At 54.4% G+C, this 23,208-nt stretch overlaps 2 protein-coding genes across 3 annotated transcripts in view; one reads left to right on the plus strand and one right to left on the minus strand.

The window, feature by feature from the left end:
* Positions 1-19: 19 nt before the first annotated feature.
* PLCD1 (phospholipase C delta 1) lies at positions 20-21,993 on the minus strand. Of its 2 annotated transcripts, XM_082663892.1 has the most exons (16): positions 21,857-21,993; positions 16,979-17,161; positions 14,069-14,233; positions 10,480-10,708; positions 4,145-4,274; positions 3,812-4,043; positions 3,033-3,234; positions 2,715-2,859; positions 2,489-2,638; positions 2,240-2,398; positions 1,849-2,008; positions 1,537-1,653; positions 961-1,139; positions 736-868; positions 510-659; positions 20-375 (listed from the first exon to the last, which is right to left on the minus strand). In XM_082663892.1, the coding sequence occupies exons 1-16, from the start codon at positions 21,888-21,890 to the stop codon at positions 290-292; spliced, it is 2,454 nt and encodes an 817-aa protein (XP_082520018.1). In that variant the 5' UTR covers positions 21,891-21,993; the 3' UTR covers positions 20-289. The 2 variants fall into 2 exon arrangements, with proteins under 2 accessions (XP_082520018.1, XP_082520017.1); XM_082663891.1 differs by lacking the exon at positions 16,979-17,161.
* DLEC1 (DLEC1 cilia and flagella associated protein) overlaps positions 17,661-23,208 on the plus strand; it is a 103,867-nt gene continuing 98,319 nt past the window's right edge. Inside the window, 2 exon segments of the mRNA XM_082663890.1 lie at positions 17,661-17,778; positions 18,096-18,162. The gene's annotated coding sequence lies outside the window, so the exon portion shown is untranslated.

Here is a 23,208-nt window from a genome sequence, read left to right on the forward strand (position 1 = left end):
GAGACCACAGTACTTAGTCTTATGATTTTTATAAAAACCCTCAACCTAGGGCCCGGCTGGAGGATGGAGCGGGCTGCAGTGTCATTCCTAACGGAATTGAGGACAGCTCCAGGGACTGGGCCAGCTCCTGGGCTCCCGAGAGGCAGCAACACAGACAGTAGGTTGGAGCTGAGGGCAGCGCGGGGCTGCCAGCTCTGAGCGAGAGGTTGGGAGCAGCCCCTGTCCTGCCCCCCAGATGTGGACAGAGGGCCTGGTCCGCTCGGGGCAGCCCTCACCAGACTCCCCGAGCCTAGTCCTGGAGGCCCACTTTCACAAAGAGGGTGGCAGACGGGTGCTGGTCTCCGTTCTTGGACAGGAGGTGAATGTGGCGGTATCCTGGCAGGCGGAGGGGCGGGGAGGGGTGCACAGCGGAAGTTCTGGTCACTTAGGGAGGATGCTTTGAGGAATAGCTGGCCCCTTCCCAAGAGATGCCTCCCCTCGAGTCGTCCCCTCCCTCCACAAACACTCACCCTGCTTGAGGCTGTTCAAGGGGATGGTGCTCTGGCCAATGAAGTCATTCTTGGAGGAGGCATCGTAGTCCTCCACCACAAAGCGCACGAGGGCGAGCTCAGGCACAATCACCTCGAACTCAAACTCTGTGTCCCACCATGGGTTGAAACCTAGGGGTGCAGGCACCATGTCAACAGCATGGACACCAGCTCCAGAAGCCGGGCCCAGCCCAGGCCCAGCACGTACCGTTATTGGTGACCACAGCGGTCTGGTGGCTGGCCACGTCCTGGCCCACGCCATGGATCTCCACGGTCACCTTGGGGTCCACAATTGAATTCTTATTCTTGTTGACTTTTGGCAGCTGCTGCCCTGAGATGACCTGAGGAAAGGCGGGGGACAGTTAAGGGTTCAGGATGGTAGCCAGGGGGAAGGGAGGCCCATGGCATCTGTCCCTCCGGTGGCTGGCCATACCCTGACATTGAGCCGCTTCCGAGCCCACCAGGGCCCCTGAGCCAGGGCACGGGAGTTGAAGGTGGAGTTGGGGTCTCGCAGGAAGGCAGGCTTCAGCACGTACCCACAGGCCCCATTGTCCTGGAATCGGCCCTGGTATACGTCCATCTCTGGCCCAGGTGTCTGGAAGTTCAAGGCCACTACAGGCAGGACAGAGCAGTCACAGGCTGTGGGCTGGCCTCAGGGGCCCCATAGCCCAGCCTGCTTGGGGTACACTGAGGCCCAGAGTCACACGGTGAGGCAGAACCAGGGTCCAGGATCACTCAATGCCTACTGCCCTCCTGCCACCCTAACTGACCCACCACACCAACCTTGCATTCCATTTCTGGTGCCAGAATTCAAAGGGCAAGTGTGCTAACAATGGGATTTCTGACGCTGTATTTGCTGGTGGGGGATATTTCCAGACTGAGATTACCAGCTCCTGAGCCCACAAATCCCTGCATCTGGCTCTGCCTGGGTCCCCAGAGGCTCCTGACCCGTGGCCCTCCAGGCGGAAACCCTCACCCAGGCCTCCTCCAAGCCCCAGCCAGCCCGTACCGATCTGGCAGCCCCCATTCCACATCTCCACAGGGCTGTAGTTGGAGGAATCCGTTCTCCACCCGGCGGGGTAGATCCTGCTCAGGTGACTCACATTGTGGCGGACAAAGCTGTTTCCTGAGGGGGGTGTGGGCGCATTAGAAGCGGAGGCCTCCTGGTGAGTCCAAGCCCCTCCCTACCAGCTCTGTCTGGTAACAGCGTGGGGTGCCAGCTCTGGGTGACGTCCGGAGGGGTGGGAGCCAGTCCTGACCCTGGCCAGCTCAGGTGGTCAGACAGATGGACAGCACCCTGGGGGGACAGGGCCGGGCTCACCTGATTCTTGAAGCAGTCGGAGGGCACGGTTCTCGGAGAAGGATGCCATCTCATAGAAAGCCTGCCCACGGGTGCCAGGACTGGGGAAGCCCAGAAAGTGGACGCTCTTGCAGTAAATGACCATATCTGAGAGCTCCTTTGCTAGTCTGAGCTTGTCCTCCTGGGGGCCATGGGGAGGCCCAAGTCAGATTCAGAGGTTGGGGCAGGTGGGCACTGAGAGAGCCAGAAACCCAGATACAGAGAGAACAGAGAGGGAGACAGAGAGAGGGGGCAGAGGGTCTGAGTGACAGCCACAGAGAACCCGGACAAGACAAATACCCCACAGTGTGATGGAGGGGGATGGTGGGGTAGGGCCCCCCTCCCCTCCTCGCTCCATAGCCCCCGCTCAAACCGTGGACTTGTGCTGCACTTGGTTCCTCACTGCCTCATCCTCCATCTCAGCAGCCTCATCCTCGTCTGACACCACAGTGGCTTCAGGGCTGCCTTCCCCTCCAGGGAGCAAAAGCCCCCCAAGCTTCTTCCCCTTCAGCAAGATCTTCCCCTTCAGTTGCTAAGGGTGGAGGGGCAGCTGGTCAAGACGCAGCGGGCCTCCCGGCCAGTCCCCTGCCCTCTCCTCTGGGCACCCCACCCCATCGGGCACCTCAGGGGAAGGCAGGCTGCTGGTGACCCCGTCCAGTGGCCGATCCAACAGCATGGGGCCCAGGAGGGTGTGCAGGTGTTGCGCCATCACACGCTGCTGCTCCAGGCTGCAGTGGTTCTCCAGGGACAGGATGACGGGGTAGGGGGACACCTGGAGGCCCAAGGGCGGATTAGGAGGGGTGGGTGGGCCCGAGCATCCCCTTCCTCAGGCCCAGAAGCGCGCCCACCTTGAAGGCGTAGTCCCGGATGACCCTGAGCACGTCGCAGAAGAGGATCTTGGAGGTGAAGGTGTAGCCGTGATAGATGACCGGTTCCTGGTTGGGTCCATCCCAGCAGTCGAGCTCCAGGCAGCGGCAGCCTTTGCACAGCGCCCTGCGAGTGGGACGGCGGCTAGGCCCCTCGGTCCCGGCCGGGCCCCGCCCAGGTCCCGCCTGCCCGCCCAGGTCCCGCTCAGCCCGGCCCCGCCCCGCCCCGCCCCGCCCCATCACGACCAGGTCCCGCCCGGCCCCGCCCCGCCCCATCATGCCCAGGTCTCCCGGCCCCACCGAATGTAGGCTTCGGTGCTGCTGGGCCCCGTGAGCTGGTCTTCCAGCAGGTAGGTGTTGTGAGAGGACGACACCAGGTAGTGACTGAGCGGCTGGCCCATGTCCTGGTAGACCCGCCGGTGCGCCCGGTTGAAGGCGCTGCCGTCGGCCGAGAGCAGGTACATGAGGAAGCCGTCCTTGGTCATCTGCCGCCGCGCCTTGGCTGGGAGGCGGGAGGCCGGCGCCCGTCAGAGCCCTAGGCTGGCGCCGCCGCTCTGGGGTGAGGGACTCCCCCTCCCCGCACTCACCTCTCCCCTACTCTTCCTGCCTCCCGTCCTGAGCTGGTCCTCGGTACCTCTTGGAAGCGGCTAAGCTCGAGTCTCTTGACCAGACCGTGACTATCCCAGGGTGGGGCCCTGTCTCCTCCTCTGTCCCCCATGCTGTGAGGCCCCCCCTGAGGGCAGGGCCTCATCTCCTCCTTCTCCAGGACTGGGCCCCATCTGATGTCTTAAAGCTTTGTGGCCAGCGTGGGCACAAAGAGGGAGGCAGGAAAAGTGCCTGCTTTTCCAGCCTTCTCTCTCTCCATTTCCTGGGGGAGGAGTCCTCAAATCCCCTGAAGGAGGAACCAAGAGAGGGTCCCTGCCTCCCATCTGCTTTCCTGGGGCAGAGAAATACTGACCAGGGGCTCTGGGCCTGGCTGAGGTGCCCCCTTCCCGCCAGCTCCCTACTCTTGGGCTGCCGTCTCCCCAGGGGTCTCCCCACCCTGTGTGGCCCTGGGACTACAGGTCATAGGCCCTCACCCATCTCGCTGGGCTCGTAGCGCTCAATGAGGGAGAGGGCCAGTGCAGGCCCCGCCGCCTCCTCCCGCTGTTGGTGCTGCAAGAAGACCACTAACTGATCCACCGACAGGGTCTCCCCCGAGCCCGCAGCCTCCTTGAAGGTGAGGTCGATCTCCTTCCTCTGGGTCAATATCTTGTAGAAGGTCTCGATCTCCTCATCCTCCAGGGAGTTTGTCTGAGAGTGGTCACATTCCTGCAGAGCCAGGACGCCAGGTGGGCAGGGTTCAGAGCAGGTCTCGGGCTGCAGTCAAGGACACACTGCCAGGCAGACCCAGCCCTCACATCCTGCCTCACCCTGAAGATCTTTCGGGCATAGCTGTCGTCCACCTGGATGTTGAGCTCCTTCAGGAAGTTCTGCAGCTCCTTGAAGTTCATCTTGTTGTCCTTGTTTTTGTCAGCTTTTCGCAAGCAGGAATGAATCCAGCTGGGCAAGAAGTAAGGAAAGAATCCAGGAGCCCTGGGACCCCCGAGGTCCCAGCCACAGCCATGATTCAAGCTCAGGGTCAACTCCCGGGCCCAGGTGGACTGAGGTCCCCTGTAGACACAGCTCCCCGCAGGCCTGACTTTTGGCATATCCTCATTTCAGAGGGAAGACCTGGTGGCCTCTTTGGAGGAAATGTGACATCCAGTGAAGGAGTCTTTTTCCTGTTTTCTGGCTTTGAACCCTTTCAAAATTTCAAAAACATTTCTTTTCTCACTCTAAAAGGGTTCATTACAGACAATTTAGAAAATGCAGAAAAGTAAATAAACAAAGCCCCCATAATCCTATCACCCAGGGGTAACTACTGTTAACATTTCAAGGTATGTCCCTTTCAGTATATAATTGTTACCCAATTATAGATATCGTATATATCTATATAGCATATAATTATACTATACACTATATAGTATATAGTGCTTTCTGACGAAAGCACTTGAGGCTTATTTAGTAGGAAACAGCAAATTTCAAGCCACTGATCAGAAGGTGGGGACATCACATGCAAAAACAAAGCCGGGATCATGGTGTCATGATTGGGGCACTTAGGCCTCCACTTCTCCATTCTCTCTATCTCTCCCATCAGAATTGACCTTGAGAACTAGAGAAGGAGGAGCTGCACACTACAGTCCACAGAAAACAGAGAGCTAACTATAGAACAAGACAATGGGAGCTCATGAGCACAATGAAAACATGATAGCAGGCTTCAGAAGAAATCACAAAAGAAACAACAACATAAATCATGCCATATAAACTTTTTAAAATTCTGAGGATTAAATAAAGAAAAACTAAAGTCATCTATCTGACAGACTGGAGGAAGCATTTGCAGCAAAGCCTTTGAAGAATTAATTAAAAAGAAAACAGTATGATGACCCTAATAACTAAATGAGAAAGGGATATAAACTGACCTTTTGCAAACATTACTAGTAGTCAAAGTTATTAACAATTTGGAAATGAGATGCAATTTCTTAAACTAAAATTTAGCAACTTAAAAGTATATTACCTAGTGCAGGTAAGGGTGAGGTGAAATGGACACTCAAATCCATCACGTGGGCAAAAAGTAAATCAGTACAACCCTTAGGAAAGTGATGGAGGGATAGCTAAAGCTTTAACCTGTTACATCAGTTGACTCAGTAATTCCACTTCTAGGAATCCATTGGTAAGGAAATACTTCTAAATACTGAAAGGTTTTACGAACATAGTTCTTTGCAATGTTATTCATAGTGGTGAAGGAAATGAAATGTTTGACACTAAAAGAATGGATCACTAATTTATAGTCCATCCATTCAGTGGAATAGTACACAGTCATTAATAAAGCTGTTTATGGAGACTATACTAACACAGGGAAATAATTATGATATAATGTTACACAGAAAATGGATACAAATGTATAATCTCCACTATTTTTAGCAAACGTATCATTAGGCAAAATGAAATGCAGCCAGAAAAAATTAAAGATTAAAATTTTATTCTAACCTACCCATATTTTTAAACCTTTATTTATATATATGTATGTTTTATGTAAATATGTGTATTTACATTAAAAAAATTATAGTAGAATTCCAGGTTAAAAAATCAAGTTCAGAGTGGTACACCCAAGCATGAGGTCCCAGTGCCAACTGCTCTTCAGCAGGCTGGGATGGCTTTATGATCTCAAGGTCTGGGCAGCAGAAGCCTGCAGAGGCCATGAGATTGTCCAAGTGCATGCCTGTGCAAAAGGAGTGACTATCACAAAAGTGCCACAGAATTGGGCTTTTAAGAAAGCTCAGGGACTTCCCTGGTGGTCCAGTGGTTAAGACTCTGCACTTGCACTGCAGGGAGCACAGGTTCAATCCCTGGTCAGAACTAAAATCCCGCATACCTCGAGGCATGGCCAAAAATAAAATAAATAACAATTAAAATTTTAAAAAGAAAGCTCAAAATCAGGCAGACATAGCCTTGAGAAAAGACACTTAAAAGTCTTTGAAATGCTGAAAAGTACACAGTAAAGGGAGCTATCAGGGTTCAAAATGTGTCCCCCAAAGGAGTTGGATATACATTGGCAATGAATAATCAGAAAATGTAATAAAATAATTCCATACAGTAGCATCAAAATGAATAAAAATACAAATTCTTTTAATACATAACTTATACTCTGAAAGCCACAAAACATTGTTGAAAGAAATTAAAGATCTAAATAAATGGAAAGATACCCCATATTTGCTGATCAGAAAGAAGACTTGATATTGTTTAATGAGAAATACTCTCCAAACTGATCTACAGATTCAGCACAATACCTATCACTGTCATGCTGGCTACTTTGCAGAAATTGACAACCCAATCCTCAAATTCATATGGAAATTCAAGGGACCCAAAACAGTCCAAACAATCTTGAAAAAAAAAGAACAAATTTGGAAGACTCACACTTCACGATTTCAAAACTTCGTACAAAGTTACAGTAACTAAAACGTTGTGGTTCTGGTGTGAGAAGAGACATTTAGGTAAATGGAAGAGAATTGAGAGTCGTGAAGTAAACCCTCATATTTATGGTCAGTTGATTTTTTGAAGATGGTGTAAAGACAATTCAATGAAGAAAGAATAGTCTTTTCAACAAATGGTGCTGGAACAGCTGTATGTCTACATGCAAAAAAAATGAAGTTGGATCCCTCACCACACCATACACAGAAACTAACTCAAAATGGATCAAAGACCTAAATGCAAGAGCTAAAACTATAAGAAGAAAATATATGAGTAAATGTTTGTGACTTTACGTTAGATGTGACATCAAAAAACACAAGCAACAAAAGCAAAAAGTAAATGAATTAGACTTCACTGAAACTAAAAACTTTTGTGCTTCAGAGAATACCACCAAAAAAAGAAAAGAACCCACAGAATGGGAGAAATTATTTGCAGAGCGTATATCTGATAAGAATATTTTTAAAATATTAGAATATTTTTTAAAATATTTAGAATATTTAAAAAAAAAAACCTGTTACAACTCAATAATAAAAAGACAACTCAATTAAAAAATGGACCAGAGGGCTTCCCTGGTGGCACAATGGTTGAGAGTCTGCCTGCCGATGCAGGGGACACGGGTTCGTGCCCCGGTCCGGGAAGATCCCACATGCTGTGGAGCGGCTGGGCCCATGAGCCATGGCCGCTGACCCTGCGTGCCTGGAGCCTGTGCTCCACAACGGGAGAGGCCACAACAGTGAGAGGCCTGTGTACCGCCAAAAAAAAAAAAAAAAAAAAATGGACCAGAGATCTGAATAAACATTTCTCCAGAGGAGATATACAAAAGCACATTAAAAAATGGTCAATATCATTAATCATTAGGGAAATGCAAGTCAAAACCACAGTAAGAGACCTATTTAAAAAAGAAATAACAAATGTTGGTAAGGACGTGGAGAAACTGGAACCCTTGTGCACTGTTGGTGGGGATGTAAAGTGGTACAGATGCTATAGGAAACAGTATAGTGGGTCCTCAAAAAAATTGAAAATAGAATTACCATATGATCTAACAATCTGACTTCTTGGTGTATACCCCAAAGAATTGACAACAGAGCCTCAGAAAGATACTTGTACACCCATGTTCATAGCAGCATTATTCATGATGGACAAAAAGTGGAAGCAACCTAAGTGTACATTAATGGACAAATGAATAAACAAAGTGTGGTAATATACATACAATGGAATATTGTTCAGCATTTAAAAGGATGGAAGTTCTAACATGTGACAACATGGATGAAACTTGAGGACATTATGCTAAATGAAATAAGCTAGTGGCAAAATGACAAATACTGTATGAGTCCACTTATATGAGGAACTTAAGAGTAATCAAGTTCATAGGGACAGAAAGTACAACAGTGGTTGCCAGGACCTGGGGGAGGGTGGAATGGGGAGTTACTGTTTAATGGGTACAGAGTTTCAGTTTTACAAGATGAAAAGAGTTCTGGAAGTGGTTGCACAACAATGTGAATGTACTTAACACTACTGAACTGTACACTTGAAAATGGTTAAGATAGTAAATTTCATGTTATGTATATATTACCACAATTTAAAATTAAAATAAATAGATCCATAAAAAAAGAACTTTACAACAACAAATGGGCAAAGGATCTATTGAATAGCTGTTTCTCCAAAGAGATATGCAAATGGCCAATAACCACATGTAAAGATGCTCAACACCATTAGCTATCAAGGAAATGCAAATCAAAACCACAGTGAAATGCCACTTCAAACCCACAAGGATGGCTATAATAAAAAAAAAAAGGCAGATAATAGCAAGGGTTAGTGAAGATGTGAAAAATCAGAACTCTCAGACACTGCTGGTGGGAATGTAAATTTCCTCTTTGGAAAATAGTTTGGCATTTCCTCAAAAGGTTAAATATATAGTCACCACAAGACTCAGAAATTCTAGGTATATACTCAAGAGAAATGAGAACATATGTCCACACAAAAACTTATACACAAATGTTCACAGCAGCATTATTCAGAGAAGCAGAAACCCAAATGTCCATCAACTGCTGATTGGATAAGTAAAATGTGGAATGGCCACACAGTGGAATACTATTAGGCAAACAGAAGGCATGAAGTACAAACACATGCTATGACATGGACAAACGTTAAAAACGTTATGCTAAGTGAAAGAAGCCAGTCACAAGAGACTGTATGATTCCATTTATATAATAGGTCCAGAAAAGACAGATGTATGGAGACGGAAAGTAGATTAGTGGTTGTCTAGGGCTGGGGGGTTGTGGGGAAATGGGGACTGCTAAAGGGCATGGGGTGTCTTTTGGGGGTGATAGTTGCATAACTCTGAATACACTAAAAAGATGGACTTGTACACTTTAAGTGGATGAATTATATGGTATGTGAACTATATCTCAATAAAGCTGTCATTTAAAAAGAAAAAAAGGAGCCGGTGCTGGTTCCACCCTAATCCTACATACCAGAAGGCTGATCACTTTGAACCATAGACTACTGTGTTGCTGTGCACCTGGACTTTGAAGTGAATTTGTTTCAAGCCCGCAGGCTGGCCTGCACACCAGGACTGGGGGAACGTGATGACTCCCCAAAGAGTGGCACAGGATATGGGGGCAATTGGGAGTGTATCATGGCCTCCCAAACTCCCAGAGGAAAAAAATGCAGTTAACTTTAGGAAACATTAAAATATCTGAGACTAGGTCTCCCACTGAAGCAGGCAGCTCCCCTCAGCCTCCCCACTCCATGCTGGTTACCTAGGGGGGATGAGGGACTTCAGGGGGCTGCACTGTTGTCTGGCCCTTGGGTCAGAGTAGACCAAAGAGGGCTCCAAGTACCCTCCCTGCTTCCTTTGTGTTCTCCCAAATTCATATGTTGAAGCCCTGACCCTCAATGTGATGTATTTGGAGATGGGGCCTTGAGAGACTTAGATGAGGTCATGAGTGGGGGCCTCATGATGGGATTAGTGCCCATAAAAGAAGAGACACCAGAGGGACTTCCCTGGTGGTGCAGTGGTTCAGAGTCCGCCTGCCAGTGCAGGGGACACGGGTTCGAGCCCTGGTCCAGGAAGATCCCACATGCCACGGAGCAACTAAGCCCGTGTGCCACAACTACTGAGCCTGCGCTCTAGAGCTCGCAAGCCACAACTACTGAGCCCGTGTGCCACAACTACTGAAGCCCGCCTGCCACAACTACTGAAGCCTGTGCGCCTAGAGCCTGTGCTCTGCAATAAGATAAGCCACCACGATGAGAAGCCCGCAGACTGCAACAAAGAGTAGCCCCCGCTCCCCACAACTAGAGAAAGCCCACGGGCAGCAACGAAGACCCAATGCAGCCAAAAATAAACAAATAAATAAATTTATCTTTAAAAAAAGAAAAGAAAAAAAGAAGAGACACCAGAGATCTTGTGCTCTCTCTCTCTCTCTGCCATGTGAAGACAGTGAGAAAGAAGGCAGCCATCTACAAGCCAGGAAGAGAGCTCCCACCAGAACCCGACCCTCTGGCACCCTGACCTTGGACTTCCAGCCTCCAGAATCGTGAGAACATTAATTTCTGTTGTTTAAGCCACCCAGTCTATGGTATTTTGGTATGATGGCCCAAGCTGCGTGTCTTCCATACCCAGGTTGTCCTGGGGACGACCATAGCCAGTACCCACCCGCTGGGCCTGGACCCACTGCCACCAAAAGGATACTGCCGCAGCTTCTGCTGCTGGTCCATGGAGCCCGAGTGATGGACGATCTTGCGCAGGCCCTGCACCCAGTGCTGGGCTTCGGTGGGCGATGGGGCGATGAGGTCTAGAGTATTGCGCTGGTCCTTGAAGACGATGGAGAAGCAGCGGTCCTCAGGCACGTCCCGGGCAAACTTCTCCAGGCCCTCTGAGCGGCGCCCCATCCGCACCTCCTGAATGTCCTCGATGGAGACTGCAAGAAGAGGGTGGAGGTGGGCAGAGAGAGCCGTGAGGGGCAGGAAGATGGGCAGAGCGGGGGACAAAAAGAGGCTGAGGTGGAGAAGGAACGAGACACAGCTATAGCGTGCACATGGAAACGCCCAGGCAGAGAGAGATTGACTTTAGGGTGGGAAGGGCACCTAGGGTCCCAGGCCTCCTGTTTCTGTGCTGGGAGGAAGCAGGGCCCCTGGGAGAGGAGTGGGGCAGGGCAGGGCTCTCATACAGAGATAGAGACCATTCTGGAGCTTGGGACCTGTGACGGAGAGGAGGCCACACACTCTCCTGTTGTGCTTGACTTTGGGCCCTTCGCCTCCCTCAGGACAGCCATGGGAGCCTCCAGGCCCCTCTCCTGACAGAGGGGGAAGTGCTTGTGTCAGGGGAGCAGCCAGGGCCTTGCCCTGCATGTATCTGTGTGTCCTGATCTCAGGGAGCCCCTTGGCAGGAATGGTGCTCCAGGATCCCAAGAGGTAGACTGGAGGGTGCCCCTGGGGGTCTGAGATGACATCATTCTGCCCTTGGGAACCAGGGACGGGGGCTGTCCTGTCACAGCCCAACCTTCCAAGCTTTAGGGAGCAGCAAGGCCCTGCTCACCTGCCTGAAACCCCAAGGTGCCCTCCCTGGCCTGGCTGGGAGGGGCTCATGCTGAGCCTCCCCACATCAGGAGCCAGGCTCTGCCCCTGCCCCTGCCCCATCCCCATCCCCATCCTGAACCATCCACGTCCATCTTTCCTGGGTCTAGACCAGCTCTGGCTGAGAGCCTGCCTGTCCTTCCCGGTGGTGGCCTCCTGGCCACCTGCAGGCCCCAGATGTGTGGCATGTGCCTGTCCGGGAAGCAGGCTCTGAGGTGTGAGACACGCGAACCCTGGGCCATGTGGGATGCAGGGGATATCCCTGCTGAATCACTCCGCTTACAACCTCCCGTGTCCCTCTAGGTCCCACACCAGCTGTAGCTGCCCCAGGCTGGGAGTGGAAACAGGAAGCCTGGGCAGCGGAGAGAGAATCCAGACGCCTTCCCTGCTGATGATAATCCTTGTCTGCCTATGGGAACCAGAGCTGAGGGAGGCTAGTGGCGTCGGGATGGGGGCAACTTCCGGACCAGGAAGCAGAGGCAAAGAGAACTGGGGACTGCTCCCCACCCCCATCTCCTGGCCTCAGTTTCCCCGGGGAGGGAGCACAGTGGAGGGCAGTCTCACTGCTCACTTAGAGGAGGGAAGCAGCCCGATGGGCATGCTCAGCCCAGACCTGTCTCTGGGTCTCTGACATGGAAAAAGCCCTCTTCCAGCCATGCTCCTCACCGGAGCGCACCTGGTGCCCAACCCCCAACCTGTCGCCCCTGTGGCCCCTCCTGTCAGGGTGCAGGCCCCTCACTCACGGCCCTTCCTTGTTCTTGCCCCTGCACCTTTGCTCACACTGGGTCTGCTGCCCGGGAGGTTCCTCCTGCCCTTGTGCTCCCAGCTGTGCCGGTATGAGGTTCCCAGCTCACCAGCCCAGGTCTGGAAAGGCCCACATCTCCCACTCCTCAGTCTGCCCCCTGCCCACCCCCGCCAAGTGCTTGGCTCACACTGGGAACCATGCACGTGTACTGGCTGAGGGGTGGGCTCCCAGGAGTCCCCAGGGCTCAGACAGTATGATGCCCCATTCCCACGGTGCCGCCAACTGCCAGCGTCTAACAGGAAACCCCATATCAGGGCAGAGGCCTGTGAAGGAACCTGGCTGGAGCCATAGACAGAGGCAAGGGCCAGGTCACTCCTGTGTTACGTGGCCAACAGGCACGCAGGGTAGTTTCCTGAGAGCGCTTCAGGCTCCATCCCCTCCCACCCTGCCCTGCCCTGCTCAGACCTCCCATGGCCCACTGTCCCCAGGACCCAGCCGGGCTCTCCGCATCCGACCCTGCTCCTGTCCTGCCTCCCCTCTGACCTGCCACAGGCAACACCTTCTCAGGTTTCTGTCCAGTGTCCTGGGGCCTGGCAGACCCTTCCTGAGACGCCCTCAGTGGGCCGCCCCTCCCTTTTCTCCTGCCCCCTTCCCACCTGGGCCCTGTCACCTGTGTCTGGTCTCACTCCCCAGAGACCTGCCAGTGGGCTGACCCTGCCTGCCCCATCTCTACAGCCGAGGGCAGGTGAATGGGTGAGGGATTTCCAGGGACTTGGACCGTGTGAGAAATCCAGCTGCAGTGATCCTTCTGTACCCCCAGCCACACGTGGTTATTTAGATATAAATTAGTTAAAGTTCAGTAAAATTAAGAATTTGTGGGATTTCCCTGGCGGTCCAGTGGTTAAGACTCCACACTTCCAAAGCAGGGGGCTCAGGCTCAATCCCTGGTCGGGGAACTAAGGTCTCACATGCCGTGCAGTGGCACAGCCAAAAAAAAAAGAATTCATTTCCTCAGTCACACTAGCCACAGTTCAAGTGCTCAATGGCCACAGGTGGCTAGTAGCTGACATATTGGACAGCACAGATACAGGACATTCCCATTATCATAGAAAGTTCTTTTGGATAGCTTTGGTCTAAAATTTTCCCACCAAGTAAAGGTGCAGAGGGAACCTCTCATTTTACAAGATTCTTAGGGCATTCTGTGTAAAAGGGCAGCAGCAGTGGCAGAACTTTCTTCCTAAGACCTTGCAGGAGGCACTCTCCATCTGCAGGCCTGAGCTTTGGCGTCTTGGACCTTTTCTAAAGCTTCCAGAAAGCCCTCAGGTCCACAACCCCAAGGGAGCTGCCCAGCCAAGGCCTCTCTGTGCAAGTCCCAGCCCTGCTCCACCCCAGGCTCTCTTTCTGGTCCCAGCCCAGGGAGGAGCTGCCTCCTGCAGCCCCACCTCACATCCTGGCCACTGCTACCTGGAAGGGCCTTATCTGCCCCTGGACTTTGGGCCTCACCACACCTGGGCCCTAGTCCTCCCTCCTTCCCTCCTTCCCACAAATGTCCGGGTGGTTACCTGGGAATTCAGGCAACACTGTCTAGCTCCCTCCCTACTTGGGAGCCCGGCTTTCCCCATCTGTGGTCATGGCTATGGAGTCCCACCCCCAAAAGGCTTGAGCATGTCCATCTGTGGTCCTTGGTCCATGACTGCCCTCTCTAGCCCAGGCTAGGCCTCAGTTTCCCTATCAGTGATTTAACTGGCTTCTCTCCCCAACCCTGGCCGGGCTGTTTCCCCATATCTGGTCCTGTTTGCATGACCAACCTCTGCCCCGCCAGGCCAGGCCTCAGTTTTCCTACCTTTGGTCCTGGTCCACGACTGACCTCCAGCCCCACCCCACCCTAACCAGTGTCAGTTTCCCCAACCAAGCGCAGGTGCAGCACCCTGCCCGTCCCCCTGCAGCTCAGGGCACTCACACAACTGGGACTCTGGGGTCCGCATGACCTTGCGGGACTCCTGCCAGATGGTCTTGCAGTCCTCCTGCAGCTTGTAGAAGCGTTCTCTCCGCCATGAGTTGGACTTCACCTTCAAGAGTTGGCTGCCCTTCAGCAGTGCCTGTAGGTCCTTGTCATCCTGTAGACCTAGGGGGCAGAGCTGGTAAGATGCTACCTCCTCTAGGGTCCCTGCTGCCCCAGGCTCCATGCTGGCCATGCCCACCACTGGACCCTCTCAGCCCATTTTTCACCAGCCTCATCCTCAGCTCTCTGTTCACTTCTCCCTCCTTGTTGTCACCCTTGCTCCAACCTGATTCTGGAGCCCTATCTTCTCCAGGAAGGCATCTGTGTTGCCAGCTGAGGCCACGTAAACCTTTGGACACCCACCCACTCAAGGCCACACTTTATACACTATGACCTGCCACCCACAGCTGAATGGACAAAGAGAGGGCAGCTAATTCAAGAACACCTGGTTCCTGGGTGACCAGACCCCTAGGAAATGGCCTGGCTCTGAAAGACTTGGTGGGCTCCTCCTAGGGGTCAGAGTGACCTGAAGGAAGCTGGGACCAAAAGACCACCCTAGCCTATCACCCTGGCCACATGGAGTCCAGCAGCCAGCTCTATTCAGAGCCGATGGACTACCTCACCTCACTTCTGGCCCCAAAACAAAAACTCTGTGGCTTTTCAGCAGTCTTTATCCTTCTGCTCCAGCAGAGTGGTGGCATCAGGGACCGTGTGGGTCCAGTCTGAGGGGCCTGTACCTAGGCCTGTAGGCTTTTCCTTTCTGAACCCAGATCCCCAGCCCCTGATGTGCTCTCCCAGTTTATCCATGACCCCACTCCCTATGCCCCAGCCAGCCTGCTCCACACACACTCAGGACCTACAGAATCTTCTGGACCACTTCCCCGGGCCTCAGCCACCCACCCCCTATCCCTCCCCAATCTCCTGCTTCCAGTGGAGACACAGCCACGTGCTACCAGCCCCCCACACCCATGGCTTCAGGAAACCTCCTTCCCTCTCTGTGCCTCTGTTCCCCCAACAGCACTGGGTAAGGAGGTGTCTCAAGACCTCCTCAGAGGTGACAGTCTGATGTGACCTTCCCCCACCTTGGTCCCAGCTCTCTCCACCCCCTGCCTTAGTGTCAGCAGTTTCCCTCCAGCCCCAGGGGAGGCCCACTGAGGGAGGAGGGGGCTCCTGCAGGATGTCCTCAACTGGTGGCTGTGTCTGTGGGGCTCAAGACAGAGGCCGGGAAGGGTAGTTCCCAGCCGCCGGAGGAGAGAGCAGCCTCAGCTCAGCTGGGGGATTCCACTGTCCTTTCCGAGGCTGAGGTCAGCTGGCGGGGGGTCATCTCCTTACCCTCTGGCTTCTGGCTGTACCGCCCCTCCCCGGCTAGGGCATTAGGACAAGCCACTGCGCATGGCACAGATGGGGGGAGGGGCGGCGCACAGGGGCGGAAGGTGAGCCCCACCCTCTGGTTCTGGAAAAGGCTGTGAGCAGATGACATGTTCATCCTGTCCTGGAGCCAGACTGTGGCCCTGTCTGCGGTCAGGCAGAGATAAGTCCCCTGGTTGCCGACATGGCTTCCGGAACACAGACCTCGGTCCCAAGGTGGGTCTTGATATTAGTGGCCCTCCAGGCTGCTGGGCGACCTAAGCAGACACCTCCATCTCTGAGCCTTATTTGAGGCCCTTTTGTTTCTGAGGCCTCTGGGCTGCCCACCCCCCCTCCCTTGCTCCCTTAGCACCCAGAAGGTCTATGGGCCCTTCGCTCAGCCCCACTCACTCAGCTGAAGCACCTTCTCCTCCTGCGGGAGGGTGGTGCTGAGGGGCCTCTGAGCTCAGGGGCCCCTGGGTCGACCTTGCAGCCTCACCAACCTGCCCAGGCTAGTGGCACATATGGGGAGTGCAGAGGGGCTACAGTGCTAATAGGAGGCTGGCGGTGGGGGCGGTGCCAGGAGCCCTGCCCATGTACCTAGGGTGAGGCCTAATGGAAACAAACTGAGTCTGGAACTCACAGCAATACACAGCTACACAGATATAGCCACACACATACACAGTCACACACACCACACCACCGTACTCATCACACACTGCCATACACAACCGGGAAGAGACAATGGGCCACACACGGTGACACATATTATCACATGGAGTCACACACAGCCACACAACGTACAGTGCCAGAACATCATCGTCGTCATAATAATAGCAGTCACCATAATAATAATAATAGTTCATGTTTGAATAAGATCCTGTTCTTAGCACATGTATTTAATCCCTTGAACAACCCTGTGAGGAAGGCACTATCATTGTTCCCATTTTACAGATGATGAAACGGAGGCTCAAGGAAGTTACATGGTAGAGTCGGGACTCAGAAGCTTGCCCACAGGGCCAATGCTAGAAAACGTTACCTTATACAGCCACCTCTCAGGGGCATGCTGCCACAAAGAGTAACAGCAGAACACCCACAGAACACACACACCATAACAGAGATGACAGAATCACTCAGTCACCTGGGTCACCCACAGTCACACACGGTACACAGCATCACCCTGGATCGCACACTGTCACACTGGTGCCACTTGGTTACACAGCATTGCATATCATTATTGCTGCACAGTGGCCCCCACTACCATACAAGTGACAGAATCACCACTAGGTTTGTAAACAGGATGGTTTGGGGGTGGCAAGGCGCAGGGTAACCAATCCCCGCCCCCAGTACTTACTCCACATGCCATGCCCGCAAACACAGCCCCACCGTGGGTCACACACTCACAGAACTATACAGGTCCAGTCCCCGAGATCAGGAACATACAGTCTGAGTCCTGTCCCAGCTGCCTTCCCGGCCTCCGCAGATTTCGGGGGGTGGGGGGGGGCGCCCTGCATCCCTTACCCAGCCTCTGCTCATTGAGAGCTGCCACCTCGAGGCTCTGCTCCTGCAGGTAGAGCTCTCTGGAGCGGCTCTGGCTCCGGCTTCGGCGCCTGACCCCCAGGCACTGCATGACGTTCCGAAGTGCCCCGGCCGCCCGCTGAGCCTGGCCCGGGACAGTGTGGCGTCCAGAAGGCAGCCCTGGCCCTAGGAGCGGAACGGCCTCCTTAGAGTGGAGCAGGGGCGGAGACCTGGAGTGGATGGGCGGGGCTAGAACCCGTGGGGGCGGGGCAGTGAAGGGTCGGGCCATGGCTCTAGAGGCGGGGCGATACAGAAATCTGTGCTGAAGGGGCGGGGCCATACCCTAGGAGGCAGGGACAGTTCCAGAGGGGCAGGACCGATGCCCCCAGGAGGTGCGGCGAGAGCGGAATCAAGGCGGGGAGAGAAGGAGGAGGAACCGGGGCCGGGAGGTGAAGTGGGACAAATCCATAACCCGGGAAGAAGATCAGTGGTGAAAGTCAGAGCCCAGAAAGCGGATTGGGGTGGAGCCAGAGCCAAAGAGGTGGGGAGCGGGAGGAGCCGAGTCTGCGAGGCGACGTGGGGCAGTGGTAGCCAGGAAGACGGCCGGGGGCGGAGCCAGGGCCCAGGGGACAAACCGGGGGAGGGTCCCTCACTGCAAAGGCCTTTTGTTTTCCGGCAGGGAGGGGCGGAACCTCGACTGTGGAGCCAGTCCTACCAGGGGGCGGAGCCTGAGCCGCGAATTCTAAACACTCAGCTGGAGGCCTGGCCGAGGACTGGAGGGCTGGGCAAGATTGAGCCGGGAGGTGAGCCCGGCCGGGCGGCAGCCTGGGCTGCAGAGTCTAGCGGACAACCGGGTGGGGCGGGATAGGAAGGAGCCGGGGATGGAGCCCGGGCCGGACAGCGGAACCCGCCAAATATTTTACCTCAGTTCCTCAACGAATCCACTGTGACTCAACGGGCTGTTGCCTCACATGTAAACCTCAGGGAGGCCTGTTTCCTTCTCTGAGAGTTCCGCTACCTGAGTGGGATAATCTCCAAGGCTCCAAATGCGAATGGAATTCTTGAAAAAATGCTGGTCTTAAAAATGAGTCCATTAACACAGGCTTGCTTTGATAAATAGGTGAGGAGGACTCCAACTCCATATGAAACTGTGCTGCCAGTGTGCTCGGAACAGTGGGCCCTTTCATGTAAGTTACGTCTTGCTTTTTTTCACCCAGCAATTATTTATGGAGCCCCTACTGTGTGCCAAGGTCAGGACACCACCCAGAGGCCTGACTCACTCCTCTCTTTTACTCTCCGCCTCTGAATAGTTCCTTCACTCGCCTCACCGCAGCTCCAGTCACCAGCATTGACAGTGAGTCACTGGCAAAGCCAGTTATTAGCACAGACAAGCACAGCAATAATAACAAACTGAAGTGCAGGGCAACTTGCCTAAGGTCACACCTCGGAGAAAAATAAATCATGAGAATGTGTGTTAATGTAGGTGAGCTGGAATATGGGCACAGAAATGTTGTTCTTCATTTGGAGCTGAGGGAGCTGATTGTAAGGGGAACCTCTGTTTTAGAGAAACCACGTGATGGTTTAATGGTTTAATCAGAGGGCCAAGGACTCCCCGAGGACCTATGGATAGAATCACATCTCAATACAATTTGCTTCCTTTGAATTCTTATGTATTTTATTTTATGCATTTAAAAACATGATCCTGAGAAGGGGTCCACAGGCTTCACCTAACTGCCAAAGTGGTCCAGGGCACAAAAAAGTTAAGATCAGTGTGGATCAGTGTGTGTCTGTGTTGTGTGGGCATGGAATCCCAGGGACAGACAGCTTTGAAACGTAATTGAGGAGGGTAGGGGTCTGGCTACCCCAAATTGCTATGATGGATCTGGAACCGTTATCTCTTGGGGGTACTGGCTTCTTTGCCAACCTAGAATTCCTTTGCCCACTAGTGCTTTATCCTCACAACATCCCCTATCAGTAGGTATTGCTTTCCCGTGGATGAGAAAACAGGCCCAGACAGGCAAAGGGACTTGCTCAGGGTCACAATGTAAGTAGAGGCAAAGCTAGGACTGGAACCCAGGACTGGAACCTAGGACCAAGATGAGGCCCCTCTTACACCCTACCTTGCACTTTTACTAATGCCAGGTTTTACAGTGGGGCGGGAGGGATTCAGTGTTTGAATAGTTAGTGTAGGTGGAGGTGGATGTGTTCAGTGAGGGGAGAGCTTTGGGAAGTTAGGTCTTTTTGGGTACATCTGGGGACCTGCTGGAGAAGCCAGTGCAGGCCTGGCTAGAATGGAGCAAGCAAAGGAAGTAGGGTAGGGAAGGAGGCCAGGGGACTACAGCGTCAGTCTGAGGGCTTCAGAAGCACCAGAAGGAGCCCCTGATTCTTCTTATTTTTTTTTTTTTTTGGTCTCACTGCATGGCTTGCAGGATCTGAGTTCCCCGACTAGGACTCAAACCCCAGCCCCTGGCAGGGGAAGCATGGAGTCTTAACCACTGGACCAACAGGGAATTCCCCAGGAGCCCTTTGATTCTTAAGCGTTCTGGTCACTTTTTTCCTGGTTAGGGACTACCTTATTCCCCCTCATCTCACAAAGTACTCACATGACGTGGTCACTTGGGGGGTGGGCCTCCTGTAGGAACATTGTACCTGCTGGTACTAGGCACTGTTCTCATTATTGCCTTGTATGTGTTAGCTCATTCAATCCTTACTGCAATCCATGAGGGAGGTAGTGTTCTTATCCCCCATTTTACAGATGAGGAAACTGAGGCACCAGGAAGTCAAGGGATTTGTCTAAGATGAAAAAGCTAAGACTTGACCCCAGGTAGTCTACTTCCATAATCCATGTCTGTATACTACAGTGCTTCTGCATGCATCTGGGGCGAGGACAGAAGGGACATCTCTTATCTAGGTGGCCCCCATACCCCCCCAGGCCAATGGAGGGAGCCTTTCTGCAGCAGACCCCCAACTGCCCAAGCCAGAAAGCTAGAGGACCCGAAATATGAAAGAGATGCAGACTCTCCAGTGGAAGTGTGAGCAACCTGGAACGGCACAGGGCCCAGTGCCTACACCCTTCCACCACCAGTTCTCCTTGACAGATCCTTGCTTGCCGATACGGTTTGCAGGGGGAACAAAAGGCAGTTAAGGGACGTAATTTTGGGTGATGAGCTAGAAGCAGCAGGGCCTTCAGGGAGACAGCTTGGGATCGCACTGTTCTTGCCAGCTCCGCAGGAAGAGCTGGACTGTCAGGCACTTGGGAGGCAGGTCTCAAACACGATGGACCAGGGCTGCCAAGCCCATGCCACAAAACTGGGAGGCGCTGAATGAGCCTCCACGTGGCTTCCTCTCCAGGGAAGATACCAGGGCTGCCCAGGGACAGAGACCGGGCAAATGCACAGATGCCTGAGGATGCAGCCCATTCTAACATGAGCTGAGGCTACAGCTGTAGCCAGAGGCGATCAGAGGGCTTGTAGGAGGTCTGAATGTGAAGCTGGCACGGAAGAGGTGGCAGTCTGCAGGGTACACAGCACTAGCTAAGGGATGATGAGAGAGAAAGCAGAGATCTCTACTGTGATCCTCTGAGCTGCCCAGCCACCCTTCCTGCCAGGGTGGCAGGAGCACTGAGACACCTCTGTCCTGAGAGGAGAAGAGGGAGCCCTGGAAAGGGCAGGGATCCCATGACCCTGAAGGAGTTTGCCTTGAGGCTACTTGTGTGAGGGTAACAGCTCTGGGCACTGAGCAAGGTCTCTCTGGGCCATGGGGACCAGATCTGAGACAACCAGGAAAATGAGACAGACTGGGCACTGGCTGAAAGGAACGTCTCCGAGTGTCCCTGAATTCCAGAGGGTCTCTAGTGGACAGCTGGAGGGCTCTGGCTTTCTCTTTCCCTTCTATTATATCCATGCATGGTTTAGGTGGATAGGTGGTGGGCACTAAAGGACTCCAGAGGTACTAGAAAACAGAGGGAGATCGAGTTAAGCGGTGATTGGTGCAAGAGAGGCAGGGTTTGCTGAGCTGGCAGATGACCTGGGGCGCAGGAGGGCAAAGCACGCTAAAAGTGGGTGAGTCCCCAGGCTGGAGCAAAGAGATTCCAGGTCCAGGTTGGGGGCCCCCGTGCAGCTAGGAGACCTCCAGTCCCTGCAGTCCAGAGCCCGCGGCTGCCCTCTCTCCTGGAGAGACAGCTATAGGGCAAGGAGCTGGCCCAGACTGTTTCCCGGTCGGTCGGAGAAGACAGAGCTCGGCTGGACAAAGCGGGGTAGCAGCAGGCAGTTAGAGCTGAGACTCAGGCCTGTCCGGCCAGGAGGGTGCGCAGATGGGGGCGATCGGGCTGCCCCTCCCAGTCCGGGCGTCGCTGACTAGGATTTCTGCGCTGGGCAGTTACTGCGGCGCGGCCCGACCTCACCTCGCAAACCTCCTCGCCCCAGCCTTCCCACCCCGCCACACCTACGCTGCCTGACGCGGTCCAGGCACGCCTGGGCTTTGGGGAGCCTCTCTGGGCGGCCCGGACTGGGCGAAGATAACTCGGTTATTCGTGGATGCTGGTTCCTTTCCTCCTCGGTCCCTCCGAGCGCGCCGGACCCTGGAGCCCTCCCGTCCGTGACTAGGATAGGGAGAGGGGGAGTCCCCGAGGCGGCAGGGCCGGGGGAGACTCGCACCCTTCTCCCCACCGGCCGGGTCTGGGGAACAAGCCTGGAAACGCCCAGGGTTGCGCCCGGCAGTCCCGGGTGGAGATTTCCTCCGTGCGACAAAAGGGACGAGGGGCGGGCCCGGGGCGGGGCGGAGAGCGGCCGAGGAACCGGGGGTCCCCCATCCTGGGCCGGGAACGGCTTTCCTCGAGGTCGGCCCAGGCGGGGTCCCCCCGCGAGCCGGCCGAGTACTCACCGTGCAGGGTCAGGAAGTCCCGGCCCGAGTCCATGCCCGACGGACGGCGCGGCGGGAGGGGGGCGCCGCGGGACACTCGTCCGCAGCGACAGCGCGGGCGGCCTCGGGTCCGAGAGGAGTGCAGGGGAGGGCCCCGAATGGAGTGAGGAGGGAGGACACCGGAGGTGCTCCCGGGACTCCGTTCCGCCCCCCGCCCGCCCGCGCCCCCGCCCCCTGGGCCCTCCAACCAGCGCCTCTCCCCGCCCCTCCTGGGGGTTGGGGAGGAGAGCAGAGGTGGGGACCGGGAAGCCGGGCCATCCCTGGCCCAGGCCTGTGGGCGCGTCCCGGCCAGAAATAGCCGGATCTCTCTGGCTTCCTCAGCCACCGCCACCCACAGGCCGCGGACCCTGTCATTATCGCCGGCGGCCCGGCCCCACTCCCTGCCTGTGGGCGCCTCGCCGGGGTTGGGGTGATGCACGAAAGAATTTGGAGTCCTTCTGGGGCAAGGACCGCGTAACGTTCGACGCCCAGCCGGGCTGGTGCGAAAGGGAGCCTCGGAGTCCAGGCGCCAGCCGCTGCTCCCCGGATGTCTGCTTTCCCTTCTGCAAAATGGGTGCACGGACGCGAGTGAGGAGGTCCTTGGAGAGGTATGCATGGACCTAGTCTGGAGAAGGGTCCCCTCCCGGCTTGCTGGGAAGTTTCTAACCCCAGAAGTGCCCTTGGCGGGGGGCTGGGGCGGAAGCCGTAAAACTTAGAGCAGGTAGGTGCAGAGAGCTCTCCTTTGAGCCCCTCACACCCCAAACTCCTGGCGATCTCCAGGGTACCTTCTTTGGGTGGCCTCCCAAGGGGCTGTCTGGACAAGGGGTCCCTAATGGACCCCCCCACATACTCCCACCGTCAATTCTTGCAATCCTGACACCCTTTTTATAGGTACCCAGAGACCTCCAGGGGAAGTCCTGGGGGATCCTGGAAGGATCCTGCTGCCCACCAACTTTTGGGAAAGGCCCTTGGGAGAGCCCCCAGAAGACCTCCCAGGATGCGGGGTACTGAGCCCACCAGTGAATCTTGCTGGGCTGATAAAGCCAACATGAGAGTCTGGCAGAACCAGTTGGACCCCAACCCCTCCCCCTCCCAGTACAAGCAGGCCTAGGTGGCCTTGAATACCTCATGAAGGGGTGTAACCAGCTAGAGAGCAAGTCTTCCCATCCTGACAGTTGAGCCTGGGTCAGGACTTTGGAGAGGCTCCCGCCCTCTGTATGTCTCCCCTATGCAGAGGGGGGCTGCCCTCTGTCTGGCACTCTCCCCAGTGGGCCTGCCCTCCAGCAGGAGCAGCCCTTGCCCCTGGCAGGCCTGTCCAAACCCTCCTTGCTTTC

This window comes from Grampus griseus (genome assembly GCF_964374135.1).
Source record: "Grampus griseus genome assembly, chromosome: 10".
In the NCBI taxonomy this organism is placed as follows: Eukaryota; Metazoa; Chordata; class Mammalia; order Artiodactyla; family Delphinidae; genus Grampus; species Grampus griseus.